Source organism: Condylura cristata, unplaced genomic scaffold (genome assembly GCF_000260355.1).
Source record: "Condylura cristata isolate star-nosed mole 26May11 unplaced genomic scaffold, ConCri1.0 scaffold00004, whole genome shotgun sequence".
NCBI classification, from domain to species: Eukaryota; Metazoa; Chordata; class Mammalia; order Eulipotyphla; family Talpidae; genus Condylura; species Condylura cristata.
The window spans coordinates 50,707,447-50,732,351 of NW_004567105.1; the positions used below are offsets into that span (position 1 = coordinate 50,707,447).

The following is a 24,905-nucleotide window of genomic DNA, read 5'->3' on the forward strand; positions in this document are numbered from 1 at the left end:
GTCTCAGGAGGCAACGACAACGGGTCTCAACAAAAAGGAAAAACAAAGTGTCCTTAAGGTCACAGATGGCCAGCAGCTTACCTCAGATTGTGCCCACAGTGGCCCAAATTCCCAAACAGCAGGCTGCTCATTTAAGATGGCGCTGTCCTGTCAATGAGGGTGTGGAGCTTGTGGCACAACAGCAAGCAGCAGGCCAGGGTCCAACTCTCTGCAGCTAGAGGTGCTCACACATGGGGCTGTGAGATGAAGCTGCAGCAGCCCAAAGCAAGAGTCTGAGGTCGGGATGGACAGCACCTGACGCTGGATCAGAGGGCAACAGAGGCAGCAGCACCAGAGGGTGATCAGCAGCTCTCAAAAGTGACCAGACACAGAGTGCTGGTCACCAGCAGGGCTGGGCAGCACTGTTTAGCAGTGCTGGTTGGTCACTGGATCACCAGAGGTTGTGTTAGAAAACACCAGCATTACAGCTCTTTGTGAGTTGTTCACTCCTGCCAACAACAAGCTCTTTGAGACACCAGGCCTGGGGCCTTTGGTGGTCTTTACAGGTGATGTAAGAGGCAGGGCCGGAGGTTAAGTGCAGCCACCTGGTCACTGCAATACGCTTCAGCTTCCTTCTTTCTTGGGGGCCAGGACAAACTTGGAGTCTGGGCTCCTGCGAGTCCCAGTCTGGGGCCTGCCCTGCCTTATCACCTCTTTCAGGGTCTTCCACCCTGGTGGATACCTGCCTGAGTGGTCAATTTAAAATCCTAAGTGACTGACTGCACCATTTGAAAACCAATTGGTGCATGTGGCACATAATAATTTAATTGTTGGGGAACATGATGGATACATTCTACAAGCCAGCCCCCTAATAAAAAAAGGCTAGCACAGGGAGGCTCTTTAAGTTCCACCAGCACAGGACCACTGTATAGCTGACCTGCAGCGATGCTGTGGGCACCACTGGTCTGGGTGATGCCCAGAGATAGGGCTCTGGGCAGCCAGTGGGAAGCTCACAGTCAGACTCTGCATTCTAGCCCTGGCTTTGAGGGAGGGGCTGCCTCAAGCCCACTGGAAAGCCGCCCAGCTTCCCCTACATTGCTGCTTTGGTGGCAGTGGGGGGAAATGCCAGAGGTCCTCTGCAGTACAAGCTCAGGCCTCCAGGTTTGTGACCCGTCCCAATTCCAAGACTCCATAACAACATAAACCAAAAGAAGGTATTTTTTGTTTGAAAATACAGGCCATTTAATTTAATCATTGCAGATTAAAATGATGTATCACCAACCGAAGCCATTGTTTTAAGACTGGAATTCTCAACTTTTTTCTTAGAAAAGAGGAAAGAACAAAGGTTTTAGACCTACAGCGACTTTTCATCTGCTTGATCATATTCCCTAACTGCTTTGTGCTTCCGTTTTCTCATTCATAAAATGGAGAAAATATTACTTCTGGTACTCTATTACAAAAGATCAATGAGATGATGCACATAGAAATAAGTGGTCAGGCAAAGAATAAGAAATCAACATATTGTGATTGTTTTATTATTATTATTTTTTTTTACTGTTCTTACTATTGTACTTTCAACTTTCCAAAAGATCTGTTTTCTAACAACTGCAAACGTAATGAAAAGTAAAAAAAAAACTAAAAATGCAGGAAGGAATCCGTTCATTAATTCCAAATTTGGCTTTGAGTCCCATCCACTGTGGGATTCACAAGGTGGAAGCGGGTGTGTGGGGGCTCAGGGGTGGGGGCACCCTGCAGCGCCCGCGTTCAGGCCGGGAGCGGCACTGCCGGGGAAGGTCAGCAGGGGGCGCTGCCGGCGGAGCTGGGACCGGAAGCCATGCAGCAGGAGGCAGGGCGCACTCGCCGACTCCTCCTGCTTCCGCCGCCGCCGCCGACGCGGGACTGCTGAGTTACCGTGTTCAGCTTCTGAGCCCGCCGCCGCGATGCCGCTGGAGAACCTAGAGGAGGAGGGTCTGCCCAAGAACCCCGATCTGCGCATCGCGCAGCTGCGCTTCCTGCTCAGCCTGCCGGAGCACCGCGGGGACGCGGCCGTGCGCGATGAGCTGATGGTGGCCGTCCGTGATAACAGTGAGAACCGTGCGAGCGCCGAGTCAGCGGCCTAGGCCTGGGCCAGCCCCGCGCTCCGGGGCAGCTTGAGATTCTCCCCGGCTCGGTTTCAGACCTTGGGGCGCCCCTCTGACCCAGTCTCGGGGACCAGGCCTGGGTCTCAGTCCTTCCGAACCCTTTTATCCGAACCCTGCATCTCTTGGGCCCTTCCCCTCTTAGAGCAGTTTGGGGAGGGAAGCTGATGTAGGGAGCCCCATGCCAGGGAGGGAACAGTCAGTCGAGACGGGTTCCTGGGGTGTTACTAGACAGGGAGAGTTAGCGATCCCTTTGGAGAAGTTTCGAGACGGTTCTTTCCGTCCTTCCCGGTAGCGATTGGTATCCGACAGTGTGTACTTGCATACCGATGAGAGTATGTGTATACCTGTGTGCGTACGTGTGTGTGAACCTGCTTCCCCTTGCCCCTGTTGGAGACTCTTTGGAACAGAAGTCGTGAGGAGAGAAACCAAAGGTTGGTTTCCACGGGCCTGTTCACTGTGCAGAACCCACAGCAAACTTGTTTTGCGAAGTCTTTTACGGAACTTGGCTCCCCCGAGTCCCTGTTGGTGGGCGACCTCACGTGTATGTGTAGGCAAGAGGTGGGTCCACCGCCTTTCGGTCCTGAGGGGCCCTTGCTCCTAAGTCAACGTCCTTTTTGGCTTTCAGACATGGCTCCTTATTACGAAGCCTTGTGTAAATCCCTGGACTGGCAGATGGACATGGACCTGCTCAATAAAATGAAGAAGGCAAATGAAGAAGAGTTGAAGCGTTTGGACGAGGAGCTGGAAGATGCAGAGAAGAATTTGGGTGAGAGTGAAATCCGGGATGCGATGATGGCAAAGGCTGAGTACCTCTGCCGGATAGGTGACAAGGTGAGTGCAAGTTTCCCCGGTCTGTAGTTTATTTAGTTTTTGTGGTGGTGTCCGTGGATGTGAACCGGGTGTGAACCTCTTGTTTTTCAGGCTCTCTGTAGCTTAAATTGGCACTATTTCAGATTAATAACGTCTCCTTTTTTTTTTTTTTAAATTTACAAAGTACAATGGTAACATGCTTACCTGAGCTTGTGAATTAGTGCAAAAATGAATAAAAAGTTAGCAGTCTTCTTGTTAACCCTCTTCCTATCATCTGCCCTTAAACAGCAGCCAGGCACATAATTTGGCCCTGTGGCAACACAAATAGGAGTGCCTAGCCAGAGCTTTTTGTTTACTGTTTTTATGAAATTGGGATGATCTTTAGTGTCTTCTTTTTCTCACTTACCTCGATTGGGAGGAATTGGTTCTGGTACATTTTAAAAATTACCATTTACACAAGTATTTCTGTGCATACTAATTATATGCTGATGTCTCTCTCTCTAGGGTATAGTAGTGAAATTGCTGGGACAATGAACAATTTTTATTTTAGTATGTGTGACCAGTTCTTTGAAGTAGTCAATTAATTTATATTCCACTATTAGTACATGAGAGGAATACCCTCCAGTATTGGAGCTGTAGAAATTTTTAATGTATTCGTTGTGAAATAGTAGTTAAAAGGATGAACTGGAATGACCTTAATGTAGGCATTGTACCCTGAAAGTACAGCAGGTCCTCAAATGTTTTGTTCATTGTTGTTCTGTTGATGAGGGAAAAGAAAATCCTGTCCACCGTTGATCTGAAGGATGTCACTTAAGGACCTGATTTTGTTATTTTTCCTTTTGCTCAAGTCAAACTTTCCAAGAATTTATTTAAGGCATTTAATCAGAACTTAATGTATTTATATAATGGCTGATATGGTGTTAATATTAAGAAAATTAAGTTCTGTGGGCTCTTGGATTAGTACTTGGATTAGAGTAGTAAACTAGCTGGATACTAGTTTAGCTTCAGTAATTATGATTTACTGGAACTCAGTTTCCTTATCTGTAAAATGAAGATAAGGACAGTTCCTGTTTAATGAAAATTGCCCTGGCCTGGGCAAGGAGCTTAGACTAGTACCTAGCACAGAGTGCTTAAATGTTAAATAACAGGAGCTATTTAATTCAAATTTAAAATAAGAAGTTAAATACATAAAACAGGTACACACACACCGAAAAGTAGCAAATATAGACATGATTTCATTCATTGTTGAATGAATACAATAGCTAAATCAATAAAGCATTTCTGCAACATTTTGATTACAATTATATATTTAAATCCTTGTATCTTAATTGTCGTTGACTAAAATTTTCATTACATTTTGTGATATGACAGATAATTTACAGCAAAGCTATTTTAAGAGTCCAGCGTGCTAACCCTTACACCATGAAACCCTCCTTTGAGCAAAACTATTTTAAAGTAGTGGTTTTTTTTGTTTTCTTTTTATAAATGGGACGAATATTGAAACAACAGTGAAAAGGTTGAGTGATTTTCTTATATTTTTAGAATACTTAGCCTATCTATGTATATATTACACATTATACAGAGATGATAATATAATAAACCTCCATGCAATTATCATCCACCTTCAGCAAATATCAGTGCATGACCATCTTATTTTAAAACTACTACCAATCCCCTATCTCTTACTGAGTCAATCCCAGACAGTTGACAATTTTTGAAAACTTTTCTCAGCTGTTGCCTTGGTTCTCTTGACAGGAGGGTGCTCTCACAGCCTTTCGCAAGACATATGACAAAACAGTGGCCCTGGGTCACAGACTGGATATCGTGTTCTATCTCCTTAGGATTGGCTTATTTTATATGGACAATGATCTCATCACTCGAAACACAGAAAAGGCCAAAAGGTACTTTTTAGCAGTGGGGATATATTTATTCCCATTAATAGATCCTACAAGTAAGAAACTGATGTAAGAAAACAGGTTATTTTCTTTTGTTCACAACTTGTTTACAACTAGACCAATTAGTATATTTGGTCAAATAATTGATGTACTCATTTAGTAAAATATTTTAAGTAGTTCTTTTTGGTTCAAGTTTTCTTTTTGATTGAAAATAATACAAAACTTGTAAAAGTGGAATTGTCTAGCTCCAGATTACGATTTCACTGTTGTGTTTGTTTTCAGTTTAATAGAGGAAGGAGGAGACTGGGACAGGAGAAATCGCCTAAAAGTGTATCAAGGTCTTTATTGTGTGGCTATTCGTGATTTCAAACAGGCAGCTGAACTCTTCCTTGACACTGTCTCCACATTTACATCCTATGAACTGATGGATTATAAAACTTTTGTGACTTACACTGTCTATGTTAGCATGATTGCCTTAGAAAGACCAGATCTCAGGGAAAAGGTAATGACTGAATCTTTAATACTCATGTTTTAAGATGACCTCATCTTGTCTAACATATACAAAAATCACTAAAGCTTACATTTTTTTTTTTAATTCCTAGGTTATTAAAGGAGCAGAGATTCTTGAAGTGTTGCATAGTCTTCCAGCAGTTCGACAGTATCTGTTTTCACTCTATGAATGTCGTTACTCAGTTTTCTTCCAGTCATTAGGTAAGGAAGGCACTGCTTATTTTGATTGTTTTTATTTTTGTTTAGGCTGTAATCTACAATTGCTAAATTATGTGTTCTTTACTCATCCTTTTCTGCTTTAATGGCTTCTCACCACACCTTTGTGCTCTTGATTCCCTGATAATACTTCCATTTTTCCTGACATACTCCCGTATCCTCGTAGACTTCTCAGTGACTGGCTATCGAGAGTTAGTCACTGTCTTTTTCTGTTTTCACTCTGTCAGCAATGATTTCTAGTTCTTATTTACAGCCCTCAACCCTCTATTGAGCACCAGACACATGCCTAAAAGTCTCTTTCATTTCTTTGAAATCTGATAGGTGAATCCACTTGAATATTTCCAAAGTTTTATGCTTGTATGTTATCCATCAGTTTCATCTCTCCCCAAATCCCTTCCAAAGTGAAAAACAATAAAATTTCTCCAGGGTTTCTATTTTGTCAAAACAGAAGCATAAGTAGATTCTTTCATCTTTTGCTCACCTTCTGTATCATAGTCACCGTCTTCTGCTACATTCTATTCTTATTCTTACTGTATTCTCATTCTGGGACTTAGGCAAATGCTTCTTGCCTTGGGCTCTTTATATCATTTGCATTGCACTATGCCTCCTCTCTGCATGGCCTCACAATCTCTCTGCCCTAACTCAGAGGAACACCTCCTCCTCACTCTTATGTCACTGTTTTTATTATTCACAGAACTTGTTATTCATTGGGTATCTTTTATTAATCTTTTTCTTTTTTTTGACAGCTTAGTTTCTGTGGCAGCAAGAATCTTTATTCTGTTTAAAGTCCTAACCTCACTTTTAGGAGATACCAGCTTTCAGCAAAATAATTTCTGCTTATATGAATTACTGATTAGTTGTGTATGTTTGTTCCATTAATCTTTTTCTTATCAACTTAGAAGCTCTTTATAGAGCAAGGCTATTCTTAACATGTTATAAATATGTCCTCTAAGAGTCAAATCTCGTAATTTGTCACCTTACATGTTACAGCTGTTGTGGAGCAGGAAATGAAAAAGGACTGGCTTTTTGCTCCTCATTATCGATATTACGTAAGAGAAATGAGAATTCATGCATATAGCCAGCTTCTGGAATCATACAGGTCATTAACCCTTGGCTATATGGCAGAAGCTTTTGGTGTTGGTGTGGAATTCATTGATCAGTGAGTTTTAACTTTTTTTCTTAAGCTTTCTTTTAATGTGTGAGCTTGTACATTTTCTATGTTTGCATTGCTTTTCTCGATTATTAAAAAATCTACTTTTCTCAATTACAGAATAGGTATATTTATCATCTCTGCTTTCATGGTGTGCCCTTTTACTAGTAGATAAGGAAACTGAATAGTAGAGAGGTTGAGCAATTTTCTGAAAGGTTATTAGATCAGCATAGTTATCAAAGTAATTTTCTGTTCCTACTTTGTGGACCACAATGCCTACCTAGTTAAGTAACCCTTTTTATTTTACAGTAGATAATGTCCCTCTGATAATGCCTCCCAATTTTTAGGTTGCTTCTGTAATCCTGGTTATATTGGTAGTTAAATTTGGGGCTTTTAGCTCTTTCATCAGTGATTCATTAAGTATTTCCTTGAGTGATTGTTTTAGGTACCTGTTCTTATGAACTTTCATTTTATTTGCACAGGAGAGATGGCAAGTAAGTAAATATATATGGTAATTTCAGATAGAAGCAAGTTTTTAGTGATAAGATGGTACAGAAAGGTGCTTGTGGCTGCAGTGGGAAGACTGGGGTTGTCTGGGGGAGGAGGAGCTGCTGGCTTCAGGAGTGCAAGGCCCGATGAAGCGTAGGGTGGAGTTTGCTGTTAATGCAGGTGTCTGGGAAGCCACTAGAGGATTTGAAGGCCAGGAAGACATAATTTCATCCTTTGTTTTATACAGTGCATGGGGACAGGGACACCGATGGGCTGTTAGTAGCTCATGGAGCAGGTCTTTTGGTCACTGAGATGAACCTGATGAGGTTAGTTGGGAGCTAGTAAGTATGTAAATGCCAGCAAGGACTTTGAACCTCTTGAGTCTCTTCTACTAGTCTAGGCAAGTTACGGTAAATGAAAGCCTACACTAGGCTGGTGATAGAGGGAAGTAGTTGAATTGTTGGCTTAGGTGTTAGCATTCAAACTCTAGAGCTGAACAGTAGGCCCTGCCCTCAGCAGAAGGCATTCTTGAGGCCAGTGTATTTTACTTGAATCTTGTTACCTGGTATCTTGCCTTTCCTAAATAAGAACATCAGGATTATTCTTGCAAGGTTCTCCCCTCCGCCATTCTATAGATTTGGGTCAAACTAGTAAGCCTGGTGATGGTTATATTGGATTGTGTATTTTCTCTTGTGTATTTCAGCCTAGTTGCAAATGGAAATAAAAATAAATGAGGATGGTGCTGACCTTTTACAAATTTTATATTTTGCCTAAAGCCACTCTAACTCAAAAACTAACAGTTGAAAGAATAAGCATTCTTCTAGCAATTGGATCAAATTGTATTGATAAAAGGGATGATGTATAAACATGTTCATAGCTCTTGTTCGTTCAGTATAACCTTGAGCTTAACATGTTTACTAGCATGACCTTTTCATTTACACTCAAAACCAGAGTTCCAGAATTTTTTTAAAAACTGTCAAATGTTTTCTAAATACCAAGATGTATGAAGTGACAAAAATGTTTAGGTCCTTTTTATAAATTTCTTTTGGGACACAACTAATACAGAAGGCGTGGTTGGGTCTTTCAACAGTGCTTACGTATTATGATACTTGGTCATTTCTTTGCAAAGGCACAAGCCAAATAGTGTGCTGTGCACTTGTAATCACAGCTCTTGCTCTTTAGGAGGTGGGAGACATGGTGCGTGCTTCTAACCTTCCTCAGCAGCACATGAGACTTAGTTCTTCCCAATAAAGTTCATCTTTGTTGTCCACTTTTTACTGAGCCATGTGTCTGATTTCTAATTCACACTGCAACATGGAGTATGCACATTCATTTTATCCACATTGTCATTTACTTCCTGACTTGGTTTTGATGGTCTTTTCCCCCATGTAGACACTTTTTTCTTTTATGGTTTCTGGGATTTGTCATACTTAGGCTGTCTCAACACTGTTTATTAAGCTAATAACCATTTCCTGTTGATTTGAAATGGGACTTTTGTTACAGATTTGGGGCTTAAAATTTAGAGAATTCCTTTTCTGTTTTTATGTGCTAGAAACAGATGTTTTAATATAATTTCTTTGGTAGCATTATAAAGTTTTCATATGACCTTGTTACACATGATGGTAGCTTTACACTAATAGGTCTCGATTCTAATTTGTTGTGCATATAAGTCTGTCTTAAAAGTAATTTGAAAGCTTCTTTTCTCTTCCATACACTGAAGGATTTAAAAATACTGAATTACAGTTTCATAGGGTTCTTTTCCCTCCCAACCCCATGTTAACTCTTACTTAAACATGAACTATTTTAACTCCATTTAAATATGAAATTCTAAAGTTGTATTTATTTTGGTAGATGGCAATCTGGGGATAATCCTACAAGACCAGGAAAACTTTCTCAACTACTGCATATTCAGTAATTCAGAATTGTGGGAAACTGAATGTTATCTTGAAAGACAATTGAGTCATATATTTAATGCAGAAATTTTCTGTAGGCTAATACTAAAAGCATTTTTCCCCCCTCTCAATTAGGGAGCTCTCTAGATTTATTGCTGCTGGGAGACTACACTGCAAAATAGATAAAGTGAATGAAATAGTGGAAACCAACAGGTACTGTTAAGTTTGTTATATTTCTCATGGGGATTTCTGAATACCTTTTTTTTTTTTTTAAGATTTATCTATTTGTGCATACAGAACTGGGGTACAGACCAGAGACTCAGGGGTGGTGAGAGGCTTCACCAGAGACAGAGTGGGGAGCAGAACAGGCAGATCCATGAAGTACACTGCTGAGGGGAGCAGTGGGCGGGGTCAGGAGAGGTCTGCCACGCCATGTGGTCACCTCCGGGGCAGGAGGGAATCGAACTTATGTGGAAGTTGCTTTAGCTTCTTAGTGCTGTGCTTTAACCCGCTGCGCCACCAGGGAGGGCCTGAATACCTTCAGCTATCGCTTATGAACTAATGTGACTGATAATTCATTTTTTCCTCCTTGAATTTTCAGACCTGATAGCAAGAACTGGCAGTACCAAGAAACTATCAAGAAAGGAGATCTGCTACTAAACAGAGTTCAGAAACTTTCGAGAGTAATTAATATGTAAAATGATGTAAACAAAAAGATTTCCCTCAGATAATTATTTGGGATTTTTATAGCTTACTGCATTGTGCTCATTTCAACTGTATAAAATACTGCATTGTTGTTCTTTCAGTTTACTTGTTTCTTATACCACTAAGGATGAGGTTCAATAATGTTGATACAATATCAAAACATTAATGAAGAGTCATTTAAACATCTCTACCTCAAATTCTGACTCAGTAAAATAGAGGTAATATAAGTAGATCATCTCTTATTTTGAGGCCTCCTGGATTTTAGAATCTACTATATAGTAGACCATAATTAAACTGCCTCTACTTAGTACAGAATAGACTGAAGCTAAATAGAAGTCATTCCTTTACAAACTGCTGCCTTTCAGAACTGCCAAGACTAAGTTGGTGACCACACACAGATATAAAAAAATCTAGGTAGATATTAGGAACTTTCCCCTCACCCTCAACAGTCATAGTGATAAGTAAGGAAAAGAAGTTTTTTCTTCCTATAGTGAACTCAGGGAATGAGAATGGTATAAGTGCTGTCAAGAAATACAAAACTGGAAGAGGAGAGATAGGGTATGAAAGATTCTCTGGTAACAGTTAAATAAAGAGGAAGAAGAGACCCATGGAAATAATCTTGAGGAAGGAGGAGATGGAATGCCACTTGATATTTTCAGTGGAGGAACAGCCTGATTTAAGTGTCACTATAGCACTCGTAGGCAGCAAGGTGGTGCAGACTATAGGCAGCTGGATTTGTTTACAGACTAGAAAGTGAGTTAGGCTATAAATTAAGGAATTTACAGACTATTAAAATACTAGATTTCCAAAAATGCTTATTAAATGATCACCATAATTTCTCGAGGGAATTGTGAATTATCCTTATATAACAAAATCCATTATTCTGAAAATCAGTGTAATCTGTTCAGTCCCAACATAGAGATGGCAATTTTACTGTGTTCCTGTATCCATTTAAAAATTAGTAGAATAGTTCTTAGTAAACTTGACTCATTGCATTTATGCTTGGAGGGAAAAGTAGGATTTAAATGTCAGTTTCTTGAAATTCAGTTATAGTTACTGTTAACACTTGATGAACAGTCTCCATATTTACATGTAATTTTTAACACAAAATCAATCTTTATTACTTAATGTTCAAGAGTTAGTCTATGTAAGCGCACATTAGGGTAGAATGCTTTTAAGCCTCAAATTATCAGTTTGGAGGTGAACATAAAATTGGAAGTTTGTAGATGTCTGAATGAGGTCAGGTGTTGGAAGAAATAGCATTGGATATATTACAGCTACAAAAATTAAATTCTGGCTCCAGCTTCCCTTACCCTAGCCACCCGAGGTTGAAGATATTTCCTTCATCTACCATATGTGAAATGTAAAAGCCAGGTTTATTTTAAGTTTTCACTCATGCGAAAGAAAACACAAACTAAAACATGACAGTAAAATGTATTTTTTACTACATTAATATGGGTGTTAACAGAGGCTATGGTAGACAAATTTAGAATCTTTTTTGTACTTGGTCTCATTAAGTTGACTTTTTTAAAACACTGAGATTTGTGAGACGATGTAGAACGCTAATATCAAGCCCTGTCTATTTGTTTTCTGGCTAAAGTATTTAAAACCTGATAAAAGACTCACCAAGGAAATTTTAAAAAATCAAAGCAAATCAGGATGCAAAGTAGGCTTCCTGATGTTGTTTCAAAGTGGTAACCTATAGGCTGAAACTGACTTGAACCCCCTCCTTGACCAATTCAAAACTGACCTATCTAGCTTCTGGAAAAACTGACAAGTTAGGCTGACTTTGGCCTCACATTTCCAGTCCAGCTAAAAGGCCAGTGTGTATTTTTAACACTCCTAGGTCACTCAGCCCACCTGGTACTTTACACACCTGGGCCCCTGCCATTGCCCCCACACACGCTTCATATTGTGCACACGGGGTTGACAGCAGGCGGCCTGTTACTGAGCTCGGAGAACCCAGCCAAAGAATTCTTAACCTTTTGTACTTCTGGAGCTTCCACTTATATAGCTTGCATTTAAGTTTTGAGTTTTCTGTTTTTAGTCATCAAGTACACCTTCATAAATTATCATCAGATGACTTTTTATTTGCTAAATGACACAGAGCTAAAGTACTTAGTTCCTTTTCAATATTGGTGAATGCTTCTATTAAAGGTGGAAACTTGGTCATTTTATGAAACCTAGTCTCAATACACTGTCCCACTACAAAATGGAACCACCAGAATTAACTCTTTTGTGATTACTTTTTAAAGCAATTTTTATTTCTATAATAAAATTGTATATCCATAAATCCACACTGACTCTATTTAGAGTCAATAAGTAAATATTTAAAAGCTATTACCATAATTATATTAGTATCTGTAGATTAGTTTTTGTTTGGGCATGGAAATATGAAAAGCTGTTTTTGTTATTAAATGTCTGCACCTACCTTTCATCTGATGAAAAAAGCTTGAAAAGATGCCACATAGCATGCACACTAGAGCACACTAAAATTTTGAATGAACATTTAGCCCTTAGTAATCTAAGCAATAACATTAATACATTAACATTAATAGATCGATTGTATAATTCTCAATCCTTGGTACTTTTCAGCTTACTTTTTAAAAGAGGAATGGCAGCTGATACTTGAAATATTATTCTCATGATTATTTTTAAAAAGGGGAGGTGGCTGTTAGCTTACTAATGCTGGGCAAACATGTAGTTATTAGTAACAAATCTCCACCATGGCAGTGGGGGGGGAGTGAAGTTAAATCTCAATGTGGAAAACATGAAAAGCTCTAAGAAACCAATGGGTTTGATCTCAAAGCCATGGAGTCACAGGTTTGCATTATTTTTGTGAATCCTACAAAGGATATAAAGAATTTGTAGCAGTTTGGTCCAGTCTGCTAACCTCTTTCAGAAATCTGTAATAGCAGGAGAGACAACTTGCCCATGACCCTTCAGTTCAGTTGGTGTACATACACATCTTAATCCTGAAGTTGCCTTGGGGTAGTGACTGGCTAATCAAGACTGACAACTTCACCAGCCTTCAGTGTTAAGGTTACCAGAGACCTGCTTTTCCAAGTGTCTATAATTAGTGCAGTATCACTGCTGATAAAATTCTCCACTTGGTTTTGAGTCTGCTTTTCTTGAAACCCGCAGAGTTAGACATTCCTCATGCATACACACCTCAGGAATGTGGGGCCAAGATGAATGTACGGTTTTCTAGTTTCTAGCGCTCCTTGTTCCACCCTCACTCAAAACGCCTTCCCTTTGAGCTGCTTAGTATCTGGCAGTACCATCCATCATTGTGCTCACTGCCCTCAGACCTTTACGTTACTCATTCTGGTTCCCCCTAGATTTGAACAATTAGCTCCATCTTCCTATCAACACTGGAACTTTGAAATGTAGTAGACACTGGTGCCCTTGGTGCTTCAGTTTTTTAGCCTTAAGACCAGCGTTCTTTGCCACCACAACACTTCCATCTACTGCCATGTTCTCACTCAGGACCCATGAAATCACAAGGACCACTGAACAACTCTGCTTTTGATCGTAAACTGGAAATTCCACTCAAACCCTATGATCCTGTTTTTCCCTTCACTGACCTATTCCTAAAAGTGTGTGCCATCAGCACTGGTGCCTGGACTGCCCTGCATGTTAGCCCCTCTGTCATCTGAGCATGCACTTCATCGGTGTCTGATTCCGTAACTTGTCTAATCATGGAAAGTGAATCGCAAACTTCACAAGTGACTATCTGTAAAAAAAAAAACATCTCAATAGCCACTGTATAGATGGTATACAGTAGTTCCTAGTTCTTTTCCCTGAATGCCTCATCTAGTCATCTTGAATCACCTAGGTACACCCTCACTCCTCTCTCTGGCAGTCTCCTTACACAATTCTACCTTTGGTACACTAGCAATACCCGTTGTTCCAATTATCCTGGAAAAAGTAACAGGAGAAAAAAAAAAAGCAGTTGGTAACTCCCAAGTAGTTAACTGAGCATCTAACCAAGCCATCTCCACACCTCATCCTCTGCCAATCCTCATCTGACCTTTTAACACTGTAGAGTCAGTTCTCTCTCTTCAAAATACTGTGCAGTTTTGTCTTGGGGCTTCTTCTCTTTCTGGGCCAAGGAGGTGCTTTCAGGTTTGTGAGATCCTGGAAATAGAACAGAAGATGAGATACTGCCTGTCAGATCCATATGATTCTTGGAATTTGACAGAAAAAACAGAAGCACTAAATTGCCAGAATTCATTCCAACGCTTGGCAATGCCACCTATTTGTGTGGGACCTTGGGCAATACACTTACCTTCTTAGAAGTAAAGGAACTCTAGTTTGACTAAGCTGGTTAATGAAATTTAAGTGAAACATGATGTAGTAATGGAGAATACACAATGATGAATTTGAGTTGCTAGAGCAGAGTTCAAGTATGGCACCCAGTTGGCTGTATGTACATTCTGGATGGAGCTTAAGAGGGAAGGTTGTGCTGTAGAGGTGCAGGATTATCTTATGATTGAAAACAAAATACTATTATTTTTTTGAGAAAGATACAAAAAATACGTGTTAAACTATCTGGCACTCAGCTAGAAAAGCCTTAACATAGTACATTACAGCTTATAAATTATGGAGATAGCTACCTGTTTTTTTCCCTTGGTAGGAAAGGTTATTTTTCCTCATGAACTCTAATGGCTATATTTACTACCTAAAAATGAAAGAAAGCCCTCCACTTCTATTTTCCAGCACAACCTTCCCTCCCAAGCTCCATCCAGAGTGTAAATTCGCCCAACTGGGTGCCAAACTTGAACTCTGTGCCAGCAACTCAAATTCATCATCGTGTATTCTTTTCTATTACTATATCATTTCACTTAAATTTTGTCAACCAGATTAGTCAAACTAGAAATCTATTACCTTAAACTCCCTCTCCCCTTAGTGCTAACCATAATCAAGGTCTTTTGATGCTGACACCAAAAGGTCTCTGGAAATGGTCCTCTTTTTATCAGCATGGTCAGTCTTATACTTTGGAAACTTAATAGCTCTTACCTGGACTATTTATTGAGCAGTTTGGCAACTTACTTTTTTTCCAAGGTTCTCCTTTGTCCATTCCATCCTCCATAGTTCTTGGAGGGGGTCTTATGTGGTTGAAGATTTTTTAAAAAGTGTTTTAAGTTTTTTATTTTTCCCTTAACTGACAAGTTTCTTTGGCTGTCTCATATTCTCCTATCTGCTAAGAGATACGCTGCTAGTGCCAGCTTTGGTGTATGTATGAGCTTAGGCCCTGGAAAATGAGAACAGGCACCAAGAACTGCACATTTAGAAGGTAAAATACCAGTTTAACGCCCATTAGCAAGCAACAGGAGAAAGTGTTTTGCTTGAGAGTGGAGACTGAAAGAACAGAACATGGATAGAAGGAGAGGAACTTAGGCTTGATTAAGACAGTTCTAGATTAGGATTTGGGAGTGTATTGAAGACAGGTTGGGAGTGTATTGAGGCAAAGGAGTGAAAATACAAGAATAAAGGAGAGATTAAAAGGCTCCTTTGATGTTCTACCATCTCCAGTAAAGATTTGCACGGCTTTTCTTTTTGGCAGTTGCCCTATGCTGTGCTGGGAATGGACCATGATGTATCTCTGCACTTTATGTTCTGAAGATGAAGGTCCCATGCCATTTAAAGTCCTTGTTGACATGCTGGTGCCAGTTTGTCCCTTCCAGCAAGTGTCGCCCAGAATTAGTATCCAATCCTTTTTTGACACCTGTGGTTTCCTAGTTACCTCCCTCTACCTAGAATGACCTCACTCTACCTTTCTACCATTGAATTTCCATTTGCCAATTCCAAAACTACCACATATATACACACGCTCAAACTGGGATAATCTTGCTATCCATGGCCAGGTCACCTGCAAGGGAAGGAAGTAAAAAGAGTAAGAGATTGATTTTTGTGAGTGAACCTTTGGAGGAGGAAGCTCAAGGTGAATGGAGTTGTCTATAGGGTGCTTCTTAGAAATGCATTTGAGTGGAACTGATACAAGAAGTGAGCAGTCAGTGGGGTTGTGGGGGCTAAAACCAACCCAATACCTTTGCATAAGAGATGACGGTTATTTCTGATACACATAACAGCTGTTCCCTTTTTATTTTATTTTCTTTAAAGATTTATCTATCCATGCATATAGAACTATCCACGTAGGCCAGAGGTACAAAGGCGGTGAGAGGATTCACCAGAGACAGAGTGAGGAGCACAACAGGCAGACTGAAGAAGCACACTGTCGATGAAGCACATTGCTGAGGGGAGCCACGAATGGGATAGGAGAGGTCTGCTGAGCCATATGGGTCAGCCCCCTGGTCAGGGATCGAACGTGTGAGCTGAAGTGGCTGTGGCCAACTTCACAGTGCTGTGCTTCAACCAGGCAGGGCTCTGTTTCCCTTTATTTTAAGCAACAAAAACACTTTGTAATGGGTTAGAATGATTTATTTGTAAATGGTAAAACAGGCCAAGTTTCTAGAGATAAAAGAGTATGCTGTACTCTACTATTAAAAAATGCACTCATGAAAGGGAGGCATTAAAAGCAAAGAAGAGATCAGACCAACTCTGTATAAAACTTACCTCTGACCAAAACTGACCCCATGCCATCTAATTCACGCAAGTCTTATTGGGAATGTGTTTCTCAATCTATTAACTCCCCTTTGTTTCCTTTACAAACCTGCAGGACAGAATGTGGTAGTATCCACTGCTGACAGTTATTAAGTTATCCAAGGCAAAGCTGTGTGCCCAAGGGTGGAAACACCCTCAGCCCTTAGAGAAGTATTTAACTTATAAAGAAAGGAAGCTAAAGGAAGGTTCACCAGGATATCTGATGGCAAAACCAATGACTGAAAAGGATTTATTATCACGAGGCAGAAACATGTGAAATATTTCATGCAGCCAACCTTATTTATTGAGAAGTCCTAATTTTATTGCCCATTTAGCAACATGTTTGTTCAACAAACTAATTTCTCATAAAGCAAAGCACAACTTTTTCTTATAAATAGTATAAATTATTTTATTTACAGAAACTTGTTACAAAACAAATAGACTATATATTTCTTCTCTTTTAAATATCCAAAGTAATTTTCTATCCCTTGACATTTGTTCATGTTCTATACAGCAGCCAACACACAAGTCCAGCTGAGATGCTCTTGATTATGTGTACAAATTATCAAACTATTCACACATTTTAACACAGGAGATTGCTTTTATAACCAAGCTCAGAAACAAAACAACAGCAAAATGTCTTCAAGGCCCTACATTCACACTGACAGTATGTAGTGCTCATTTAAATGATCTGAAAATTTAAAATGTTTTGCACAAAATGTAAAAATGATTATTTTCTGCTAAACAATGAAACTTTTAACAATCATTTTCAAAGCCCCGTTCCCCTCCCCCCAGGACATAATGAGAGATATTAAGAAATTCCTTGGCAACAGAACTCTTGTAGGAAGACAGCTGCCTTTATAAATTACATTTTCCAAATTATATATTTTTCCAATATTCTCAGAGGTACTTGCATTATATTTTTGGAATACAAAATATTTTAAATATTCTATTTTAAACTCTATATTTCATGAGTGAATAACAAAACGGACATATTGTGTAAGCTGCTGGCTGACAGAGCAGAGATTTTGGAACCCGTGGTGCCAGTGGACACTCCGTCACCAATTCAATTACTGTGAACCAAAATGTCTTAATTTAAAATACCTTATAAAATTACCAACATTGGTGGTTTTCAACTCCTCCCCTAAAAATTCTTGAAATAATATTTAGGTGGAAAAAGCAACTCCAAAAGTTCAACTGAACATTCAAGTCTTTTTAAAGAGAGTCTGTCTATGCTTAAAACTAAGTTCAGGCACTTTCAGTTTTTTCCCATTAGTTTTATATCACATCACATACTAGTAACACACATGTGCTCAAGGTACACACACACCGAGAAAACGTGCACGCACGCGCGCGCGCGCGCACACACACACACACACACATAAAACACTAATGAAAGAAAAGCAGTGTGTCACTTAGTTACATGTAGTCTATGGGGAATCGGCAATGAGGGAGAAGCAATGCCCACTTCATCTGTATGAATCCACTCCCGAGACATTAAAAGGGACAAAAAGACTTTCACGGAACAGAGGCATCCCTTAAACTGTAAAGGAGGCAGGTTCTAGAACTATTGGCTTGGCAGTGAACCACTTCAAATTATAAAAAGGTTTTTACTTTTATTAATTAATAAATAAATACTAGATGATCTCAATTGTACCAAAACAGGATATCAGAAAAAAAGACCTGTGCAAAAATACATATTTAAATATGTACAATTCATTTTTTAACAAAATATGTCTTCTGAAATAGGGATACTTCCATATTTATAATAGAACAAGAAATTCCAAAATAAAGATACAAAAGTAGGTTTTGTATAATTCTTTGTTCATCATTGCAGCACTTTATTTTTGTAGGTTAAGAAAACTGCAGGAGTTGTCATGAAATTCTATTGGAAAGAATATAAAAATTATCTTAGTTTTAAATTGATACCAAAGTCTGTCTAGAAACAACCCAACCACTGCAAATTTGGTTTCTGCAAGTTAATTTAATTCAAAAAAATACTTGTACTCCCATGTTTTAAATGGTCTTAATTGTTCATCAGTAATAAAAAGTAGTTGTAGGAGAAAATAAAATATTTGAACAACAGTCTAAAATTTAATAGCACTGTTTAGTATAGGTCTGTTTGTGGCAGGCAGAATCCAAAATGGCTAAATTCCTAATCCCGATGTTCTGTGTACTACCGGGAGACATAATGAAATTCAATTAAAACCTCATTCTAAGAAATCAAATGATCAACACTTGCTAATCTAAATATCTACATTATTCTGAATCAACTTACTACCATGGATCCTATTCACATCTTTTGGAACAACATGATCTGTCTATAAATTCCATCGCTAAAAGCAATTTTATTCATAACCATCAAGTCCCCTTGGCTCTGAAAATAAATTCTACCCACACCCCATTGCACTTGTCACCAAGGAGTCAATTAAGAATATCCTGACTCCTCTTACCTCCTTTCTCTCCTTCACTGGGATGGAACAACCAGACTGATTTTTTTCTAAATGCACCAAACTGGCCCATCCATGCTCGCTCCTTACCATTTTAAAAACATCTGCTGACTGATTGCATAATAAGTGAAAAAGATAATGTTTTCTCCTTTCCTTAAAAAAAAAAATCAATATTTTACATCAATTTATAGCTAAAGTATCTGCATAATTTTTTGTTTTCTTACATAATAATTCCGTAGCAATTCACATTATTAGGCTGGTAACCAAGTATTTATTCATTCTACCTGTTGTTGACTTGAAATTCCCTGAAAATGAAGTTTGTAACTCAAGGATTGTGTGGGGGAAAAGACGCACTGGCTGGCTCTGCCCAGCCCAGCCCAGCCCAGCCCAAAGCAAGGATTAGAGCTTTAGGAAATTTACCCTGTGTTTAAGCAACTCTGTGTGTTGTTCTCAGCAAAAGTGCCTGGTTCTTATTTCAGGAGCTGTAATGATGGAATCACCTGTGAAAAAGCCCCAGCTCAAACATGAAACCTCAAGCAATAATGTATTAGCATCTTTTGTTCTTTTTGAGGGCAGTGGGGTTAGAAAAATATCCTGAAGGGTCTCCATAGTTCTCCCAGGAAGATGGCTGTCAGTAACACCAAGCAAAGAGGGTGTTGGGGAAATACAAGATACACGTTCACATATCTCTGCATGGTAACCTGTACACTTCACCAACTCCCCTCCCTGGGTGCCTCCTCCCCACCCCCAAAAGCATCCCGATAAACATCTGTAGTGGCACAATGGGGACCAGACACACACACACGATATGGGGCATAATCAAAGCAGAAACTGACACTCAGGCCCAGGACAATCCAAAGAGGCGGCTGTGTTAGTGAGGAGTGGAAACATGTAAGAGTATAATGACGTTGTGAGTGCTGTTTCTGCTACATCCTAATATTTTCACTTTACAAAGGCAATTGTTTGATGATGGAGACTAGGCAGGTCATCAACTAACCTAATCTACCAAGTCTGTTTAACATACAAAATTAAAGAATAAAAAAATTCCATCTCTTTGGAAAGTTTGGAGAAAAATTTTCCCCATAGTGACTTTTTCCACTTGCTCTCTCCCCAACAATTTGGCTTTCCTATATCAAAATTAGTTTGCATATGAATTTTCCTTTATCAAGGAATTGCTTTTGAGTGTACCATGAAGAGTAAGCCTCTAAAATGGTGCATGCTTGCTCTCTGGGCATTAGTGGCTCTAAATCAGTTTGTAAGTTAGAAACTTGTGACCGCTTCTTTCCAAAGTTATTTGTAAAAGGCTGGACAAAATGCAGGCTATTTTGTCGTGGTGCCACGCCCCTAACATTCCTATCCACGTGTACAACACCCTTAGCAAGACAACATCAGATCCCCTTCTCCGGAGGCTTGCTCAGGGTGCAGCTTGGTCTCTCATCTGGAAGATGTTTCCAGTTAAGGTGCCTGGAGGCCTACAGAAGACAGCATAAAACAAGAACTGGGGCAGGGAAGAGTAGGAACAAAGTCTAAAGTAATTTTCCTGCCAAAACATTCTTTCACCCAGCCAATCTACTCAGAGTGGCTCCATGATATACTGCAAGTTAAAAAAACAAAACCAAAGCTTCTCACAGACTGTTAGCGAGCAGTCCAGACCACTTTAACACTGATAAAAGCAATTCGGTGGCTGAACTTGATCCAGTGTCCTTTACAAGTACTCACTGCTACAGACATAGACAGCTTCAGGGAAATCCTCGTTAAACAACAGCCCGGCAGATTTCTACCCTCGAGGCCCACAGGAGGTTGGGAAAAACAGACTCAAAGGCATCGTGGAGTCCAGATTGCTGAGTGGAGGTGTAACTTGTAGCCAAAGTGTCCAGATTATTCCTCCCCGTGTTTTTTCATCTGTCAGGGACGTGCCTTTGGCTTTCAAAAAAGAGGGGGTGGGGGAATAATGACAAGGTAAGTAAGTGGTAATGCATGGCACTGCCCCATTCTACACCAGAACATTCCAAAGGCCACATGCTACTTAAGTCTCCACTGACTGGGTAGTGCCAGGAGCGGTCAGCTGCAGAACACGACCTCAGCTCTAAAACACCTTCACTGCTCTCAGGCACAAGCATTCTACAAGACTAAATTCTAGTAAACTGTCCAGAAGAGATGCAGGCTAAATTTTCTAGCTTAGGAAAAAAAAAAAAACTCACATTTACCTTTTTGTTTTATTTGCTGATTTGGTTTCCTTGTTTGAGAGTAGGTAACTCCAGGTTGTTAAATGAAAAAGGTCAAGTGGGCTAACACACAGGTGTGAAAACTCACACCAATACAGTGCCCATGCCAGGGAGAGAACTCTGGCCTTCACCATCCCACAGTGAACTATTTTTAAGTCCTTGGTGGCAGAGGCCTTGAACAGAAACCAGGGCGTGGGGTGCAGGGAGGGAGTAGGGTGCAGCTCAGCATTGCATCCCCTTGTCACCAGGAACAGTGAGTTGAATCTTTTTTAAGTAGAGCCATCTTTAAAGCATTTTGGAGTTAGGAATCCCTTTGATTCAGATGAAAGTTGTAGGGCACTCTTGCAGATAAATGTGCATAAACAAAAATATGCAACACTTTTTTAGGACAGTTCACTACGTCTCTGAACTCTAGCCATGGGTCTACTATGGTTTTTGTAGCGTAATAAAAAATATCCCACTACACAGAGAAAAACCTGTCTCAAAGTTGATTTAAGGAAAAGAACCCAAACGTGTTTGTCATAGTGGGATGTATTGCCCCACAGATGGTGAATTTTAGAGGTGGCACAAGGATAGTTGATAAGCCAAACTTAGACAAGAGATGTGTGAACTACCACAGTTTAAAAACCATAAAAACAATGTAGTTTTAAAAAAAAGTCCATAGGGCTTCCTTGGTGGCACAGGGGTTAAAGTCTCAGCACTATCAAGCTATCAGTCACTGTACATGAGCTAGATCCCTGGCCAGGGAGGTGACCCACATGGCACTGCAAAACTCTCTTGTCTCGCCTGCTGCTGCCCTGAGCATTGAATTTCAGTGGATCTGCCTGTTCTGCTCCCTACTCTGTCTGGTGAATCCTCTCATCCTCCCCCCTGCTCCACACCTCTGGCCTACACCCCAGTTATATGCATAAACAAACAAAAAAACTCTCAAAAAAAAAAATGAAGAAAATGTCCATAATTCTAATCCAAGTCCAGTTGTGGTTTCTTTTTGAAACTGGTTAACAAGTTGCTCGGAGCAGTTTTTCCTCAGAGAAGTATTTTCACAGTCACTGTTTCACACCCCGCCATCCCACTACCTCTCCCCTCTCAACGTCTCTCTCTCCTTTCTGTTCCCATGGACATACAGGTCTCCAAGACAGCAAAGAAATGGGTGTGGGCATGACATGGGATGGTGTACTGTCCTTTGGGATTTATTACATCAGGACAGTAGGAGGAAGGGAGTTTTAAGGGATTGGAATTGCATCTTGCTGTGCTTGCACTGTGTTTTTATGCTTATCATAAACCATAACGAGTAACTACAAATCAGGAAGTAAAAGCACAATTTACATCTGTCCGGGAACCCCCTGCTTAAACAGCCAAATAACACACAGACAGCTCTTTGGGCATAGTACTCAAGCAGGGCTCCGGGGCGGTGCCACTGAAATTCCTGTTAGTAAGCAAGGTGAGGAGATAACCTGACAAATGAAGGAACAAGGTGAGCGAGGTGCTGAAATAAGAGCAAAGGAAGCTGAAAGAAAAGGTTTGCAGTAGAAAACAGTGACATGAGAAACAGCTGGGGAAAGACAAAGCTCCAGGGCAAGGTGTGGGGACGTGACCCCGATGCCACTCGCCACTCTCTATTAAAGGGCCACATTTAGTCTTGTTAGTCTGCTAACCACTTTCAGTCTTCTGCTATGCCCAAACTGACTTACGTTTTCCTGACTCTGTTGAAAAACAAGGGTGAGAAAGTACAGATGAATTTAACCAGGTAATTGGAAATTCTTTACTGGGCAAAGTATTAAAAGTTTTCTTTTTAAAATTTACATCATCACATTTTGAGATGGGTTTTGATTTCAGCCCAGCCTTCCTCAGAGGAACAAACTAGAGACTCTCCAGGAAACACTGCCTGCTTCCTTCCTGTGGTCATCAACACAGGGAACAAATTGCCCAAGAGGCCTCATTTTTTGGCTACAAGAGAATTTTGCTATTAAGAGGGCTCCCACAGGCCTATCTGCTAAAATGTACTTCCAGGATTTCCTTAACCAGCAGTGTCTTCCAGTCTTCAGAAAAGAGCCTGCTTCCTCTTCCATGGCCTCATCCTTCTTTTAAAAGATACCATGAAGCAAACCACCCACCCAACCGCACAATCTGAGCCAGTAAAGGTTCTCAAGGGAGAGGAAATGGGCCCCCCCACTGGGCTCACAGTCCATTTCCTACCTGATGGAGGAGGGTACTGTTCGTCAGTCCTTGTGCCCCTGGGCTGGTACCCGAGTGTTTCATGTGGATGTTATTCATGGCTGGCAATTTGGCAACCTTGGTGGGTTTGCTGCTGCTGCTGCTGCTGCCGCCGCCACTGCTGTTAATGCTGCTTGAGCCAGGCGAGCACTTCCTTTTCTTTCCTATGAATTTGTCTAGAGGAGTGTGTGTGTATGAAAAACTGCCATGGGAGTTGACAGGCAGTTCGCTGGACTGGTGAATGAACGGGCCAAGAGAAAGTGTAGAATCACTGCTGTTCATCATCACACTCATCCTCTTGATGGATTCAGCAGGACTCCCGCCGGGGGGGCCCCTCCCTGACTGGTCATGCCGGACACTCACCAAGTTCGTTTTTGTTGCCACACAGTTGAGGCCGATGCCATGGGAAGATGTTACTGTTGAGGTGTAGTGGGGCCCAGAATGAGCCACACAGTTTTTCCTAAAAGACTCCATGGAATGAGAAGAAGAAGAGGAGGACGAGGAGGAGGAAGAGTGAATTAACTGAGGGGAACTGTTTTTGCGTTTCTTTCCTGAGCCGCCACTGGTACTGCTACTGGCGTTGTGACAGTTAGTGCTACTACCAGAAGACTCCTTGGGCCGTAAAGACTTGCTGGATTTCAACTTCTGAGGTTTTCTGGACATGGGGGAGGAGGGCACTGAGGAAAGGCCAGAGGGCGTGGATGGGGATGAGGATGAAGAGGACACTTGTCTGGATTGCATACTACACACAGGATCCATTGCCCCACACACGGCAGGCTGTGCATTTAATGTGGTTCCATGTGCTGGTACCGATTTGTTATTTGGGGAGATACAGGTGGATGAGAGCAGGACTGGGGGTGTAGACACAGTTGCTGCTGCCATACAGCTGACCCCACATTGTGATGTCGGCACAGAATTTGTCCGGTGAGGAACACGGGTGGAGACTGGTGATGTGGTGCTGGGCACTGGTGGGATTTTCCTGCCAAAAATGAAAAAGTAGTGAGGGTAGCCATTCATGGAAACTTTCAGATGTATATCCTTCCACCTCTGACGCTGAAGACCACACCCCTGACAGCTGTCTGAAACCAAAGCTAATCCTGTCACTTTTACCTTCAAATTTTTATCTCCTTCAAATCCTTTAGGCATTCCCAGAACTCTCAGGATATGAGCACCCAGCCCGATGCCACTGCCTCAGCTTCCTCCAGCGCCAGCCCTCAAATACCTGTTTTCACCACTGAGTTGCCTTAAGTTGTTAGAATATACCATGATGTAAAACCCCAAATATATCTCCTACACCACTCTTATCCTGACTTCTGCTTGTCATTTAGATTCAACTCAACCCCGCTTTCTTAGAAAATCTGTCCTTACTGCCCAGCCCTGCCCAGACTTGATGACGCAGGGGAATTTTAATTTATTATTAGGTGTCTGTCAGAAAAAGCAACTGTCTGACTTCTTTGTAGACAGAAATGCCCACAGCTTATTTACCACTGTAGCCTCAGTGACTAGCACAGTGTTTAGATATAGAAGATGCTCGATGAATTTTGAGAAAATTCATGACTGGATGGGGGAAAAAGGGAATAGTTAATTAAGAACAAGTGCCAGGTCCTAACTATCACCATGAAC

The 24,905-nt window shown here is 40.7% G+C and overlaps 2 protein-coding genes across 2 annotated transcripts in view; one reads left to right on the forward strand and one right to left on the reverse strand.

Annotated features, from left to right (window-relative positions):
- The first annotated feature begins 1,739 nt into the window (after positions 1–1,739).
- On the forward strand, positions 1,740–12,224 carry PSMD6 (proteasome (prosome, macropain) 26S subunit, non-ATPase, 6). The gene is made up of 8 exons (XM_004676003.2): positions 1,740–2,064; positions 2,746–2,951; positions 4,686–4,831; positions 5,108–5,327; positions 5,428–5,536; positions 6,542–6,710; positions 9,218–9,295; positions 9,684–12,224. Exons 1-8 carry the CDS (start codon positions 1,920–1,922, stop codon positions 9,778–9,780), a joined length of 1,170 nt encoding a protein of 389 aa, XP_004676060.1. The 5' UTR covers positions 1,740–1,919; the 3' UTR covers positions 9,781–12,224.
- Positions 12,225–16,678: 4,454 nt separating this feature from the next.
- The window catches only part of ATXN7 (ataxin 7), an 85,206-nt gene continuing 76,979 nt past the window's right edge, over positions 16,679–24,905 (reverse strand). The window contains exons 11-12 of the mRNA XM_012735163.1: positions 23,265–24,261; positions 16,679–20,766 (exon numbers count right to left, since the gene is read on the reverse strand). Of these exons, the coding sequence (XP_012590617.1) occupies positions 20,749–20,766; positions 23,265–24,261 (1,015 nt within the window). The 3' untranslated portion in view covers positions 16,679–20,748. The remainder of the gene's footprint in view (positions 20,767–23,264; positions 24,262–24,905) is intronic.